We start from the raw sequence: 17,582 nt of genomic DNA on the forward strand, positions 1-17,582 counted from the left end.
AACCCATGTCCGCTGCATCGGCAGGCGGACTCTCAACCACTGCGCCACCAGGGAAGCCCTCTTACTCTACTTTTGATCTGAAAAATGTAAGTATCCACTTTTACAGTTTAATACTAAATGAAGGCAAGCTACATGAGCAAGCAGATGTTGACACATGACATGGCTCATGTGAACAGAACAAAGTTAATAAAGAAACAAAAAGAAAGAGAAAACAGTAAATTAAGTTACCTTTATTCCAATCAAAAATTATTTTCATTTATAGAAAATAGTGTTCTCGATAAAATAAAGCAGCTTAAAAAATGTTTGTGACATTGAAATTCTGAAATATTGTGGAATACATACCTTGACACAATTCGACCAATTTCAAGAAGACAAAGATACACCTGTCTCGGATCTTTGTGCAAAACTGTGAAAAATAAGACCACATATTTTAGGGGGCAAATTAAATAGGCAAATATATTTACGGCATGAAAGAAGTAAAAGAAAAGACAGTAGCATTACTTATTTGGAGACTCAGAAAAGACTTTTATTTCTTCTACATATTATCATCTTCCTGAAATTAAAAAGAAAATGGTCAACCAGAAGATTAAAATTTACCATGGATGCTTACCTGTGTAGTATTTTAAGTCTAAAAAACTGAGCTTAGTAACATTAAATTATTAATATTTCAGATCTCTTAATAGGAGATATTATTGAAGAAACGTTATCACTTCAATTTTATTCTAAACTATCTTTAGCACAGGACTATGTGTTAACAGCCTTCTTCAACTCTTCCAAAAATAGAAGAGGAGAGAGCACTTCTCTACTCATTCTATGAGGCCTATATTACCCTGATATCAAAGTCAGAAAAAGACATCACAAGAAAACTAAAGACAAATATCCTTTATGAACACAGATGTAAAAAATTCTCAATGAAATACTGGCAAACTGAATCCAGCAGCAAGCGAGATTTATCCCAGAAATGCAAGGTTGGTTCAACGTATGAAAATCAATCAATATAATTCACCATATTGATAAAATAAAGGAAAAGAAACATACAGCTATCTCAGTAGAGACAGAAAATGCTTTTGACAAAATCAAACACCCTTTCATGACAAAAAAAGACTCAACAAAGTAGAAACAGAAGAGAACTTTATAAATATGAAAACAGACATCTCTGGAAAACCCATAGCTAACATCATTATTAATGGTGAAAGACTGAATGTCTTCCTCGAGGCTAAGACCAGGGAAAAGAAGGATGTCCACTCGTACCAATTCTATTCAACATTGTACTTGAGGTTCTAGTCAGGGCATTTGGGCAAGAAAAATAAATAAACGCCATCTAGATTGGAAAGGAAGACGGAAAACTATATTTACAGGTGATATGGTCCTTTGTTTAGAAAACCCTAAAGAATCTACAAAAAAACTAATAGAGCTAATAAGCAAGTTCAGCAAAGTTGCAGGATATGAGATCAATATATAAAAGTCATTGCATTTTATACATTAGCAATAAACAATCTGAAATGTAATTAAGGAAATGATTACATTCACAGTAGCTTCAAGAAGAATAAAGTACCTAGGAATAAATTTAACCAAAGAATTGTAAGACTTGTACACTGAAAACTATAAAATATTGTTGAAAGAAATTAAATAAGATATAAATAAATTGAAAGACATCCTATGTTCATGGATTGGAAGACATATATTGTTATTGTAATACTCTCCAAACTGACCTACAGATTCAGTGCAATCCCTATCAAAATTCCAAGAGCCTTTTTTTTTCCCAGAAATGGACAAGCTGATGATAAAATTCATAAAGAACTGTAAGAAATATAGAATAGCCAAAACAACTTTTAAAAAGTACAAAGTTGGAAGACTCATACTACCCAATTTCAAAACTACAGTAATCAGGACAGTGTTTACTGGCTTAAGGATAGACATACAGACCAATGGAATGAAACAGTGTCCAGAAATAAACTCATATGTTTATGTTCAATTGATTTTCAACAAGGGTGCCAAGACAACTCAAAGGGGAAAAAACAGTCTTTTCAACAAATGGTGCTAAGACAACTCGATATCTACATGCAAAAGAATGAATTTAGACTCCTTCACACAGTATACAAAAAATAACCTAAAATGCATTACAGACCAAAATGTAAAAGCTAAACCTATAAAAATCCTAGGAGGAAGTATAGGTGAAAATCTGTGTGACCTTGGATTAGGCAATGGTTTTTTAAATATGACACCAAAAGCACAAGCAATCAAAGAAAAGATAAACTGAACTTCATCAAAATTAAAAACTTCTGTGCATCAAAGGACACTATCAAGAAAGTGAAAAGGCAACCCAAAGGCCAGAAGAACATATTGGCAAATCATATATCTAATAAGGGCCTAATATCCAGAATAAAGAAAGAACTCTTACAAGTCTACAAAAAAAAGACAATTGACTCCCCCAAAAATGAGGAGAAGATTTGAATGGACATTTCTGTAAAGAAGATATACAAATGGCCAATAAGCCCATGTAAAGATGCTCAACATCATTAGTCTTTAGGGAAATGCAAATCAAAACCACAATGAGTTACCACTTCACACCCACTAGGATGGTTATACAGTTGACCCTTGAACAACATGGTTTGAACTGTGTGGGTCCACTTACACATGGATTTTTTTCAATAAATACATACTACAGTACTATAAGATCTGTGGTTGGTTGAATCTGTGGATTCAGAACCGTGGATACAAAGGGCTGACTGTAAAGTTATATCCAGATTTTTGACTGCAGGGTTAGGGGACCACTGCCCCTAACTCCTGGATTGTTCAAGGGTCAGCTGTAATTTTAAAAAATAATAACAAGTGTTGACAACTATGTGAAGAAATTGGAACCTTTGTGCATTGCTAGTGGGAATGTAAAATGGTGTGGCCACTGTCAAAACAGTTTGGTAGTTCCCCAAACAGATAAACACAGAATTACCATATGACCCAATAATTCCACTCCCAGGTACATCCCTGAATTTAAAACATATGTTCACTCAAAAACTTACATACAAATGTTCATAGCAGGATTATTAATAATAACCCCAAAATAGAAACAATCAAAATGTCCATCAGCTGATAGTAGATTAAAAAATGTATATCCATACAACGAAATATCATTCAGCCATAAAAAGGAATGAAGTACTGTTAGATGCTACAACATAAATGACCCATAATGCTAATTGAAAATAGCCAGACACAAAAGCTACATATTGCATGATTTTATTTATATGATAAGTCCAGAGTAGCAAATCTATAGAGAAAGAAAGTAGACTGATGGTTGCCAGAGGATGGAGATATGGAGTAACTGGGTCCAACTGCTAATAGGTATGGGTTTTCTTTTTGGAGTGATGGAAATGTTCTGGAATTAATAATGGTGATATCTGCACAAATCGTGAGTATACTAAAAACCACTGAAGTCTACATTTTGAAATGATACATTTTATGTTAGGTGAACATACCTCAATGTTTTTAAATGCTATGAATAAAAAGAAACCTAATACGCTTAATGATCAGCACACCTGGATTAAAGCAGGGTGCAAACTGGGGGGTAAAATAGCAATCCATTAGTTTTAATTCTACACTGGATAAGAATATCCAGAGGCATACTAAACAGGTAACAGTGGGGAACAGCTACCTGTCTGCAGGCAACAGGGTGTGCATGGTCAATAGAAATATTTACAACATTAATAACCTAAAACAATAATGAAACCAACTAAAAAGTTGGTTTGTTTTTTATTATCACCATGAACCGGCAAGTCTAAGCAATGTCAGTGACAAAATACTTCTCTCTACCAGGACCGAATACTATTCCCATGACCCCCGCCCTTGGTATGCTACTGCTCTTATCAAAACATTATCAATTCTGTGTGTGTGCGTGTGTGTGTCTGCGTGTGCACGCACACACACTCACACACATAAATACTTTGAGGAAATATATAGTCTAAAACTTAGATAGCTTTCACTTTGGTCACTGCACAGATGTTTCTGTTGACTTAAATGAAATGAGAAAATACATCAATAATTCTTCAATACAGCATGACTTTTTAAAAGCATTAGCCCATTTAGATAACCAAATTGGCACCTGCTGTTTACACCATGAACATACATCATTTGGCCTTCTGTTATTTCTGTAATTATCTAGTTAAAAATAAATTACTAGTAATTTAGACTTGATAGAGTAATTCTTGACGAAAACATTAATTAGTTAAGCCTTAATCCAGAACCTTCCCATAGCCAACTCATTTAGGAAGTAAAGTATGTCCAGGCCATTCTAGATATATAGGATCTAAAACATAAATGAAAAGCTTTTATCATACATTTGATCTGGAATCTGATTCTCCAATTGTTTACATATATCTAGAGTATAAATGTTTCTAGTAAAATGAAATGTGGCATTTGAGTCCTTACTTGGAAAGAAAAATTAGAAGTGAGGCATACAAAAATATCCTAATAAACATTAAACACAACAACAACACCTACCTAAACCTTCAGATTCAAAGAGGTAAGTCTCATCAACCCCGATGTGCCTGCACCAGTGAAGGAAGTTTGCAGTATTGTCTCTAGCAAAGAACGAACCTGATGCAGCATCTTTCTTACAGGGCACTTTTCTCATTGGAAAATTCTGAAAAAGACAAAAGGATAATTTCAAACATGCATCAAGGATATTTTCATTAAATATCCATTTTAATATTACTAAATAAGTGTTCAGTGCATTGAATGTAACTAAAAAGTGCATAGCACTAGAGGAAAAAGGCATCTTCAAAAATCATTTTATTTTGCTTTTCATTAAGCATATTCTAGAAAATGATTCCTAGGAAAACAGGTCAAAATTAGCAGCAGGATCACGCATATCTAACCTCTCTTTTTAAAATGACATGAGAGTCTTAGTTAAGATAAAAAATGACAGTCCAATAATTCCAAAGCACATCTTTATAGTTTATCTCTCCAAACACAGTTCAATACAAACACAAGATTATTGCTATGTTAAAGGTTTACACAGTCTCAATTTTGCTAACTTCCTTATTTGCAGATTCATAAATAGGTTCTGAGTTTCTTGAGGAGACTTTCAAACAAGGAAGTAGTAGCCCATTCTTAATTAAAGTTCTTTAAAAACTGACAAGCTAAGTTTTACAGAATCCTAATTCATTTTTATTTCCTGGACCAAGAGTATTCAGATAATCCTGCTGAGGCTGAGGGTTTGGGGTTTTTTTAGAAATTATTCATCTCTTTTTTTTTGGCTGCATTGGGTCTTCATTTCTGTGCACGGGCTTTCTCTAGTTGTGGCCAGCGGGGGCTACTCTTCGTTGTGGTGCGCGGGCTTCTCATTGCAGTGGCTTCTCTTGTTGCAGAGCATGGGCTCTAGACGTGCAGGCTTCAGTACTTGTGGCACATGGGCTCAGTAGTTGTGGCTTGCGGGCTCTAGAGCGCAGGCTCAGTAGTTGTGGCACACAGGCTTAGTTGCTCTGCGGCATGTGGGATCTTCCCGGACCAGGGCTCAAACCTGCGTCCCCTGCACTGGGGCAGGCACATTCTTAACAACTGCACCACCAGGGAAGCCCGGCTGAGGGGTTTTTAGTTTTGTTTCAAATTTTTACTTGAATAAGAAATTCACGCATATGATTTTTTTTAAATGCAATGGGCACAGTAGAGTATAAGTCTTTCTCCTACCACTACCCCTCAGTTCTTTTCTCTCCTTGGAGAGAACCACACTATTACCAGTTCCTTATGTTTCCTTCCTGTTGCTATTATTTTCTAGGATTACAATAACCTTGTGAGTTTTTCTAGTTGTATATAGGAAAAAAAAATCAACACAGCCAAATACAAAGATGGTTAGTATCAATTGAAATCTTCTTATCCACATTTCAGTAAGACATCTCCATACACAAGTATATCTGTACCTACAGAATGCTACGTAAACAGGCTATACTGCAATCTGATTTGTGTATGTGTGCATGCACACTTAATGATAGGTTGCAGGCATCTTTTGAGGTAAAAAAAAACACAAAAATTAAAATAGTCATTTCTAATGAATAGATAATATTCTACTCTGTTCAGGTACCATAATTAATTTTAAACAACTTCTCTACTGATGAGCATTTAGGTTGTTCTTAATTTTTTTTGCACAGTCGTTTTTGTGAATTTGTGGTTATTTTCTTAGAATAAATTCCTGGAATTAGAATTATGTTACGTATCAAAGGATGTGCTTTATTTTCAATGTGATATATGTTACCCATTGTCTCCCAAGAAAGATGGTACTACTTTATATTTCCACCAGCACTATGTTAATATCTAGAATACACACTCACAGACACCAGATCCCATGAGTGAAAATAACCATATTTGATGAAAAGAGAGGAAACCTTATCTACCTCAAATCCCAACTTCAGGGTCAACGGTAGAAAAGTATCTAAAAAAAGTATTATTCATTCAGCCAATATTTATGAATTTACCATGAAGACAATATATAAAGAATAAAAAGATGATGATAATAGCTCTTAACTGTGTGCCAGGAACCATCACAACCTCTTTTTTCACTTAACTCTCACAGGAATCCTATAAGGAAGGTGCTATTATTGTTCTCAAGAAGAACTAGCTATTTAGATATTTACTATGCACCAGGCATTATCTATATAAGCTAACCACTATCTATATATTATCTCATTTAATGTTGCTGAATCCTCGAAAATATATCCTACAAGGTAAAGGTTAATATCTCCATTTTACAAGTGAGAATATTTTTTCAGATGCTCAAAAAGATTAAGTAAATTATCCAAGATTTTACATATAGTTGCGTTGGAAGTTTACAACCTTGTAGAGATGATAAGAAATGTACATAAGCAAATCAATATGTACCAAGGTATTAAATCACTACTGTCAAACATTTTCTTACCACTGGTTCTTCAGAGTTGCATGTTTTCACCGTGTTTTGAAGAACATCAATCAGTTGGCATAACAGTACTCCATTATCAAGTTCTTCCAATAACCTTTCTGCCTTAACTTCAATACCTAAAAACATATTTCAAAGCTAAGAGCCTTCTAGAAACAGTAAATTCAAACAATATGGTTAAAGTTTAATTAAATGTAATCGGATTATAGCTGAAACACTAGGCAAATATTAGATCAGACTCCGAGCATTCACTCTTAGAAGGTACAGTTAAAACGGCAGATAATATCAAATTAAGAGAAAGTCAACTGAAACAAAAATATCTGTGGTGAAGAAGCACAGGAAAAATAAATGACATCTACTTTATTTCACTGAAAAACACCAAAGTGTCTTATATTTCAAGATCCACTATTAAGGTTAAGTTTTGATTCACTGCACATTACAACTGCTTGCACAAGAAAGATTCTCTATAAGTAAGATGGTCTTTGTTGCAATTTAAAAATTAAAGATAACAATGTAACAAGCACTCAGAAAATACCAACTTTTCACCTCTAAAATCCCTTATTTGGAAGCATTATTACATAATAAACTTTTAAGAAATTATCCAAATCTTCAAACTGATATAAGAGTGAGTGTTTAGTGCGTTTTTAATTCTCTTCAAAGCCCATAGATGAGCTTTATACGTATATATTCCTCCTCACGAAAACCTTACAATGCTACATGAAATTCTGTTATTTAAAAGAGAATTTTTTTCTGGGGAGAAAGTTCAGAGCACTCATGTCCCTCTAACTGAGTAAAGAAATATGATGCCATGCATTCTCCAAGCTGACATTTCCTCCTAGGTTTCATATACCTCTGCCCCTAGAAGCCTCAGAAACAGGAATCATTTTAACGACAGCATATATTCCACCCAGAATCTCATGCCTTACACAAGTTTAAGGAGAAAAAAGAAATCAATAAAATACAGACTCCCAAATTAGACCTATTCACTTAAAATTTTTTTTAACATTAACAATTAAAATGTTGATTATTCACAGCTCTTACTACTGACCTCTTCCATGAAGCCTCAAACTTGCTTACTATTCAAGCCCCAAGAGTCAGGGTGAATCAGAATATCTTCCCAACCAGAATGTAAGCTTGGTGAGAAAAAGGACATCAAATATTTCCTTCACTAGAGGATCCCCAGCCTCTGGAACTATCATTCCTTGACAAAGAGTAAGATTCTCAATAAACATTTACTGAATAAGAGATTACAGTTTTGAGCATCTTTGCAAGCCTTACCTAATAAACCAGAGAGCCAGATCGACAGATCTTCCTGCATGGGCAACAGGGTAGCTTCGTGCCTCACAGCTATCCACTCATCATACTGACAAACGTCAGCCAAACCTGGCCCATGTCTGGGGGTCAGAGGACTCCGTGGACTTAGAGGCAGGTCTTCTCCAAACCACACCTAGAGAAAACACCAACCAACTGAATGGACGCAACCCTGTTAAAAGTCAGCATGCCTAACATTTATATTTAAATAATGAATTACAGACCATATTTAATATACAGAGCTGCAGCAGCTCACAGAAAGTTAATAAACTAGAAGCAAACTATTAGCCTGGATACTTGAGACACTTTCCGTATTCAATTCTGTGATAAATGTAAGTGAATCCCTAATTAATGAATGGGTTCTACCATCAAACTGAGGGGATGAAAGTCAACAAATATTTTTTTTCTTTCACTTCTTAGCTGCATAAGTTTAACAAGTTACTTGACCAGAGTATCAGCATCTTGGCTGTAAAATGAATTAATAATACCTGCCTTATAAGCTACATCTTTGTAGAATCTAGCATTGGGCCTAACAATATTTGTTGAATAATGGATAAATGAATGAATGCACAGTTGGCATTTTATAAACTTTAAATCATAATAACAGTGTTATCTAAAAAAAAATTCTAAATAATGTGGTCTGTCACTTGATTTTGCATGGCCCACAAGCTAAGAATGGTTTTTACATTTTAAAATGGTAGTTATGTAAGTACCTACATAATAGCTTTGATTCTGCCTACTTACTCACTAAGCTAAAAATGTTTACTACCTGGTCAATCCCTGGTTTAGAATAAAAACTGACAGAAATATGCTATCAAACCAACACTTGCAAAATTTTGAAATACAACTAGATATACTTTTAATATAAGATTAGTTAGAGAAAAGACTGTGTCAAATCTCAACTCAGGAAGGGGTATCAGAGCCCAAGTGAAGTGATAAAGGGGTCCTCACAGGAGGGCAGCTTGAAATGGAGAGTCAGAGCTTGAGTGAGGCGACAGGGCATCCACGCATGGCAACGGCCCTGTGCAGCATCAGACCCTGAGCAGGATAAAGAGGGTGTCCACTGGGGACAACGGGGGAACATCCCAGTGCAGAGTGTCAGAGCCCAACTGAGCTGAGAAGGGCATCAGCTCAGGGAGGGGTGGCAGCAACAAAGAGAGACGGGTTACATACACGGGGATTTATCAAATGGGAGCCAGGTTTCTCACTGCCAAAGAAAAGAGGTACAACTGTGGACTGAGAAAACTAGAATGAACCCCATGGTGTTGGAATCGAGTAAGTTTTACCAGAAAGCAAAGAAGCGCTCAAAGAATGATAGGGACATGCAAAAGGACACAGAAGTCAGCTTGAAGGGACTTCTGCTGGCTAAATCGAGAAGAATTTGAGCATCAAAATAATGATATAAGTGGATTATAACACACTGAATAAAATGGACAACTCTGAGTCCACATAGATATAAATAAATGAATAAACTGGAATTTTGATGAGGAATGAGATTTCCATATACTTTCAAAGTACTTCCCCAGAAATACCTACTACAAAGAGAAAAAAAGTAATTTCACAGTAGAGAAACTCATCAGGCAGCAACTTAACCCAGGCAGCAACTTAACCGAGTGACACAGGTGAACATGATCAACAACGGGCTAAATCAAAATCATATGCACCTGACAGGATAGGAGACAACACATCCCTCTGTAATAGTCCTGCCAAGATGCATAACCTGAATCTAATCATGAGAAAACATCAGGCAAATCTAAGTTGAGGGACATTCTACAAAATAATTGGTCTGTAATACTCAAAAGTGTCAAGGTCATTAAAGAAAGCCAATACTAATAAAGACTGAGGGGCACGACAACTAAACGCAACAGGTGATTCTGAACTGGACATTATTGGGACAACTGACAAATAGTTGAATGTGGTCTGAGTATTACATAGTAGTTCTGTACCAACGCTAATATCCTGATTCTGATGATTTCATTGTGGCTGTATAGGAGGGAGTCCTTGCACGCGATAAATGCACTGAAGTAACAGAGGTAACGGGACATTAGATTTGCAACCTACTCTCAAATGGTTCAGCAAACAAATATCTCTGCTCTACACTTAACAACCACTTTGCAAGTTTGTGATTGCTTTAAAATAAAATTTTAAAAAGTTTTTTAAAAAGAGGCATAAGTATAGGTAATACCAAGTGAATCTAGTTCTGTCTTGATTTTTCAATGTAGATAATTTCCCCCCCTTCAATATATTAAACTTACTGAGGTTTATTTGAGGCAAGTGTTACTATACCAAATCAAAAGCCATAACAACACCATTGTTAACCCAGACAAACATAGAGGGAAAAAAAAAGAGCTGCTTCCAATCTCCTATGATGAGAAATAAACACGTTCTTTAAAAATCTCACAGGCAAAGGAAGACAATGAATATATACCACACGAGGCAAGCAGGAGTAGCAAAACTTAATAAAAATACCCAAATACTAAGAGAAACATTGTTATTCGAGGGGCATTATTTCAGAAACTGAGGGTAGAGATTTGGGGAATGAACTCCTAAATACAGGAGGATCCCATAAAGTTTTTGGAAAAAAACAAGATGTTATTTCCCCAAATTCTCTTAGAATTACTTCAAAGGGAGTATAGCAAAGATATAATATCTAAATCTTCCCTTCATAAGAATGTCTTGCTTCTGTAATCCCAGGACTCAGTATAAGACCTACCTCATGATAGGCAGTCAAAAATATTAGTTGAATACTTGAGGAACAGATACTAGCAAATGACTCTTTGTACCATCAAAATCAAGATGCATCTTACAATAAATTGTATTTTACAGTCAACAGAATGTTATTTGTCCTTTAACCATTTGGCTGAGCTGACAAAAGGCAGAGAAGATGCAAATGTTTGTCAAGGAAACATGTACATTATCTAGGAAGGTGGTTTTGAAAATATCATGTATGAAAATGGAGAAGCTAAAATTAACAAAAGTCATTCTAAGTTCTTGCCACATTAGGGAGAAGAGTACTTGGATTTTCCTATTATTACAAGCAGAAAACCTGGGCTAGTCAGTAGCATATTAATGTTGTTAAAAGCTAGATGTTAAGAACAAAACCTGCATGTATAAAGATTGTTCTCCATCATGCTGAAAGCTGTCACATTGCAGAGATTCCTAACCATAGGCAGTCTACAGAAGAACTTGAATCAGTATATAAACTTAACTTACATTTAGACAAAAATTTAGGTCTACGTACAAATGGGCCTTTTCTCAGAGAGAGAGTTCATAGTTTCTGTTAGATTCTGGAAAGGGTCTGTGACCCAAAAGAGATTAGGAACTATCTAGTTCATTGATTTTTAGACTGTAAGTTTATTTACTAATCAGAATCAGGGACATAAAAAAGGGGCAAGGAAGACCTTCATGGATTAAATGAATAAGAAACCAGCTATCTACTGGGTGTCTCCTCTCTGCAAGGCACTTATGAAAAACGAAGCCTAATTAGCAAAGAGATGAAAATCCGAGGAAGTTCTCACATTCACCAGGGAGAGAAGCAAAAACTTTTGTGAGGGATGTCAAGGGTACTCCTGGAGAAGAATCAATAGGGACAGATCTGTGGAATCTAGGTCAGAGACGGGTTCGTGGAACTATAAGACAACACTATGAAAAAAAATCACCAATTTAAGAAAGTATTAATGGCCATTAGGAGAGAAATGAGAAAAACATGGTCAATGTGGCAATGATAAAAAGCACTTTATAAGGAATAGAGAAAATATAATCAACATGAAACTGATGACATTTCTGAGACTTGGATAAAAAGAGATGAATAGAAGTAATCAGATAAAAAGTGGTTTTGAGAAATAAGGAGTTCTGAGCATACTCAATGTGGATTAGAGAAGACCCCAAAGGGGAAGAGTAAGACCTTTTGGGAGACTGCCATGGACTCCCAAGTCCCCAAAGGAAAACAGTACAAAAGAACTCTTTATTAGTAGAGTAGGAGGATATAGCTGCACAGCGTAGGAGGGAAAAAGCAGCATCCCATTCAGAATTGTTCTTAACCATTTTATAAGTAAGTTATCTTCTCTAGGCTATCACACACTGCTATCTTGATAAGCCTTCTTTCTTAATTAAAAAAAAAAAACTTTCACGACACAGTTATAATCTCCAGCTTTACATCCGGATAATTTCGTTGTACCAATGATACAACCAAAGTTCTGAAGTGCCTACTAGGTAACAACACATTCCAGGAGGCACTTGGCTCATGTTATCTCATTGATTCCTCACAACTACCCTGAAAAATACACGCTGTTATCCTCACCTCAGAGGCAAGGGAGCGGGGACTCAGAGAGGTAAAATAACTTGCCAGGATCTCACAAGCAGAGTGGCAGAACAAAAATCAGACACAAAATCGGACTGACTCTAAAATTCTCACTTTCAAAGGCAAATTTTATTATCAGCTGCTTACATCTTCCTAGGTAGACCTTCAAGGTGATTTTTATCTTTAAGTTAAAATTCAGTCATGTTCTATTTATGCCAAAAGAAAGAAAACTTTTAAAGGATCTAAGAATAAATACCAACTCTGGAAATCATTCAAATGTAAGATCATTCTGGTTTGTCTTATTACCTCCATCTTGCTTCCCCTCACCAAAAAACTAACCAAAAAAACCACTCTAAATTTTAAGTTTTAATGACACATTATTTACAGGCATTACAGGGCACATGTATGATTATCTAAAATTAAGAATTTATATTTGTTTTCACTGAAAGCTCTTTTAACTACAAACATATACTAAATTGTAATGAGAAGAAAATCACAAACTATTCCAATTCTTTTCCCAGAGTAGTACAAATACGATGAACCCACCAATCCTAAGATATTTTTGATTCTTACAAATATGCAGTATAAATGAAAGCTTAATATTAAAGTCTTTTCAGAACTGGAAAGTGAAAATATAGTATTCCTGTTATTAAATTTGATGCTTAAAAAAACAGTAAAATAGAAAATTTTTGTGATAATTTTAGTTTTTTTCTAACTATTGTAATCTTATTATATTAGTCTCATTAACTTAAATATATATTTTCCCAAGAAAACCACTTACTTGAATTGCAGGCAGCATGGTCATCTATGCTGAAATGATACTGCTGCTATGAAAATAAAACAAAACATTAATATGCAGACAATGGTTGCTTTCCTACTCCCCCAAACCCTCAAATTACAAGGAATCTGCTTTATTCTCCTATCTGACTGAAAACCTAATACTTTTCTATTTGGAATAATTTGACCATAGGAGAAGGCAGTCATACTCCTCGTTTCTTACTTCATAAAAGTACTCCTCATTTGAAAGAGGAAAATCTGAAACACACTTTAATATGTAGTTTCTGGCACTAATATCAAAGTAATTCTTGAAGCATCTGACTAGTAAAATAAAACTAACAATAAAACTTAGCTTACCTTAAAACTGCCCCAGAATTTTCCCCTGTAAACACACTGTAAATATAATGTAAATACAAATATCACAACAACTGATACTGAAAGTCAAGTATCTCCCATCTGATCTTTACAAAGAGATAAGTTCATCCAAACTTTGTATAAATTCTCAAGTTTAACCATAAGCTTCTTCCACCAGGTGACAAGGTAATAAAGAAAAATATCAATTTTAACTATGAAACAATACTCAATGCCTTTCCTTAATAATTTTCCATAAGGTATTTTCTCCATGAGGTGCTAAAGACCAAAAAAAAAAGCAATTTGAACTCTAAAGGACCATTCTTGAAACATACAAGAAAAAAAACCACAACTTTAAGTTAGATTAATACAATTCTTTAATGTATTTTCAGAAAGAAAGTGAAGAGTTTGAAAACACTCAGAATAACAGACTATATAAAACCTAGGATTTTATACTGCTTATAGCAGCATAACATACTAGTCTATTTTTTATTGTAAACCACCATTAAAATATTCTAAGAAAAAATAGAAAATGGCTTATAAGGCTATCAATTTCCAAGGAAAAGTTACTTTCTCCCCTAAGTTATACCAAACATACCTCAGATGTGTAGATGTGCCAACTACACATCCCACTTTCCTCTCAGGAACACTTCTTCCAGTACCAAAGCTGAACTGGAGCTAAACCTAACTGAAAAGTCTGATGTTACACATCACATTGTCTTTGCAAGAAGGCAAAGGACAGCAGAATGTCCTTGATGTCATTTTTCCTTCTCTCTACCCTAGCAAAAGGCCAAAGTACAATTGGGCATTACTAATGAGTTTGTTATGCTTCCCACGAGCTAACTCAGTGGGGAATACGTTTTCCTTTAGCATAAATAATCCTTTGTCCCCAACAAAGATCCACAGTAAGAAGCTTCCGAGACCATTTTTAAAAAATACAGCAAAGAAGCTGCTCCCATTAAAATAAGGAGTCCCACATAATCAGACAAGAGCTTGAACAGCTGGAACTGCCAACCCCAAACAAAAGAAGGCCTGAATTATAAGGCGTGTGCAAATCAAGAACAGTGACACAGTCACAAAGAAGCTATCACAAGAATGTTTAGTAGTTGCAGTTTTTATGGAAAATTCAAAATTAGTTTTATGAAAGAAATGAAGAATTTGTGCACAACCTTCAATCACTGAACTTTAGCAGAGTCTAATATATATATATATATATATATATATATATATATATATATATATATCTCTTCCCCCACATCATTCTTATGAAATAGAAAGAACTACTTTAAAGATAACAAAATTAACCATCTGGATTACCTTTAAAAAGAAGTTATTTAATAAATGGTACTCAGATAAGTTATAATATATCTTCATATGTGAAAAACTATCAGGTACACAAAGATATGCTTTTATTGGAAAACTTTTATAAACTGATGAGATTGTATCAGTGAATCATCATTAACTCCTGAGTATTTACTGTGTTCCAGATCCTAAGAGCCAGTTATTCATACCTTCTAGTCATTCACTATTCTCTTTCCAAATCATTTTTGTCTCATTCTTGTCTACCATTAGCCCAGTCCCCAATCTGCATCACAATCCCAATTCTTGCTTCTTACTCAGTTTATTACCTGCTTTCCTCTTATCTATCTTTCCCTAAAAGTCTCAGTCTCTACATTTTTTTTCCCCACATAAACCAATTATACCGAATCAGCAACTCTTCATTTCTGGATCTGCACCTTGATTAGCAATTTATTGGCTTTTTTTGGTTTCTGTTTTCGTCTGTCTTTTTGGAGAAGACTACTTTAATTCTGTGCCATCGTGAGGAAGTCTTTTCCCTCGGATTTGGGCAAAAAAAAAAGAGCTCTCAAATGACCAAGTGCAAACTATTCGCTAACCCTGCCTTAACAAGACAAACAGCTTATGCAGAGATCACGAGTGAATACTATACTTAATTTTTTAAATCTGGAGAAAATGTTAGAAGCACAGAGTGCACTTATCCACCTGAAACTTAAACAGAATTTGGGCCTGGCCCACTTAGAAACAGTTTCAGCCATGAGGTCCTCAAGATTATTTATGGTAAGGCTCTTCATACCAGTTTGACTTCAGATCATGATAGGAAAAAAATGCCAGCCCGTGGAGCGGCTCCTTTGTTCCACAGCTGTAGGCTCTGAAACTGAGTATGTTTTAATTCCTCACTCACATTATAAAATGTGGTGGGGAGAGCACAAGGTGGTATGTCTCAATCCTGGTACAAATTGGGGGCCGACTTGGAAAAGAATGGCAAAAAAGCAAAGAAATAAAGTAAGTTTCCTCAGAAAAATAGTAACATTAACTGCCACTGCAACACATATACATTCAGCACCAGCCAACAGATTACTGCCAAGACACACAAGCTGCAGGGATGCGGTAAATGCCCAAGCTGGCGCAGTGGTTACTGCTGAGGAGGAGACGGAGATGAGATTAGGACGGAATGCACAGAGGCCTTTCAACTGTACCAGTAAGATTTCAGTTCAAGATAAGCAGTGAGAACACAGGTATTATTATACTGGTCTGTACGCCCTTCTGTGTGTCAAAAAAAACATTTCATCATTTTTAATGTTTCATTTAGAAAAATAGTTAAAGAAGATATCCTGATTTGTTCAGGAGAATAAAAAACAACTTTCTCAGCTTTAAAATTCTGAGTTAAATATTTCCTAAGTGCCTAGAAGAAAAAATAGAAATGCTGTATCCATACCAAACATATTTCATATTTTTTAATGTATACTAAAATAAATCACCATAAAGGCACCACCGGGGTAGTAGAAAGTAGCAGACCCATCTGCTAAATGGGGTACCACCACCTCTCGTGTATGCTTGTTGTAAAGATTAAATAAGGTGATACAAATAAAGTACCTGATATATAGCTAGCACTTAACAAATGAGTTGTTATGATGATACTATGATAGGACATAATTATAGTTCATTTAACATAATTCATCAAATTAAAAAGAGGTAAGAAAACAAAGCTAATATGAGAAATCATTAAGTGTAATTTGGAAAGCTAATATGAGAAATCATTAAGTGTAATTTGGAAAGCTTCTTTTACTAACATAAAAATAAATACAGTTGTAAGTGAACATAAAAACTTTAATACCAACATCCATACTCAAATACGAATGTGTAACATAGAAGTCTCTTGCTAGAATAAGGCTTAAGGATTGTGTCACACATAGGCCCTTTGCTCCATTCAGGCTGTCTCCTCACCGTCCACTCTATTGGTTTCACTCATTTCTGTGGCTCTATCACTGTTCAAGCTATATGTTTGTCCAAGCAGTGTCCACTCCTTCATTTATTAAACAATCATTTATTCACACCCTTTATTAAACTGGGCACCGCAGGCAACAGACGCAGTGATGAACATAACAGACGTGATGCTCTCATGGAGCTACTACATTCATTTGTGTATGTAGTGAATACACAAGGTTAAATCATGGTAATTGTTTTGAAAGAAAAAACAGAGAGAGAGACAGCAGGGGCCTACTTTAAGACTTTGAATGAGTGATTTAGAAATGGTTTTGCTGGAGGAAAAACATGAACTTGAAGAATGGTGGCAATTAGCCAGGGAGAGAGACAGGGAAGAGTTCTGTGCATAGAGAATAATTTTTGCAAAGACTGTACAGAAGGAGAGAGTTTGGCGCATTCCGAGAACTGAAAGAAGCCAGTATGGCTGAAGCGTGGAGCACGTGCGGCTTAGGATAGGGTTGGAAAGTCAGGCAGTAGCCCCACCACGTGACGCCATACTGAGGAAAGTAGATTTTATTCTGATTGCAGTGGGAAGCCATGGAAGAGTTTTAACCAAGGGAGAGACATAATGTATTTCATAGTTTAACAGAGCTCCCTGTGGGGGAGAGAGAAACATGGGAGTGAAATACTGATGGGTTTAACAGAGAAAGGGGGAAGAAA

The 17,582-nt window shown here is 35.4% G+C and overlaps 1 protein-coding gene across 3 annotated transcripts in view; it reads right to left on the reverse strand.

Moving 5' to 3' along the window:
* Window positions 1-17,582, reverse strand: part of GAS2L3 (growth arrest specific 2 like 3) — a 33,800-nt gene that overhangs the window by 9,094 nt on the left and 7,124 nt on the right. Inside the window, exons 1-6 of one of the 3 annotated variants that reach the window (XM_060306208.2) lie at window positions 14,239-14,322; window positions 13,294-13,339; window positions 8,180-8,348; window positions 6,905-7,020; window positions 4,495-4,636; window positions 343-406 (exon numbers count right to left, since the gene is read on the reverse strand). In XM_060306208.2, coding sequence (XP_060162191.1) covers window positions 343-406; window positions 4,495-4,636; window positions 6,905-7,020; window positions 8,180-8,348; window positions 13,294-13,317 — 515 coding nt within the window. In that variant the 5' untranslated portion in view covers window positions 13,318-13,339; window positions 14,239-14,322. Of the gene's footprint in view, window positions 1-342; window positions 407-4,494; window positions 4,637-6,904; window positions 7,021-8,179; window positions 8,349-13,293; window positions 13,394-14,238; window positions 14,323-17,582 lie in introns of those variants that run through there. The other 2 variants (XM_030856274.3, XM_060306207.2) reach the window with 2 other exon arrangements.

This window comes from Globicephala melas, chromosome 10 (genome assembly GCF_963455315.2).
Source record: "Globicephala melas chromosome 10, mGloMel1.2, whole genome shotgun sequence".
Taxonomy (NCBI): Eukaryota; Metazoa; Chordata; class Mammalia; order Artiodactyla; family Delphinidae; genus Globicephala; species Globicephala melas.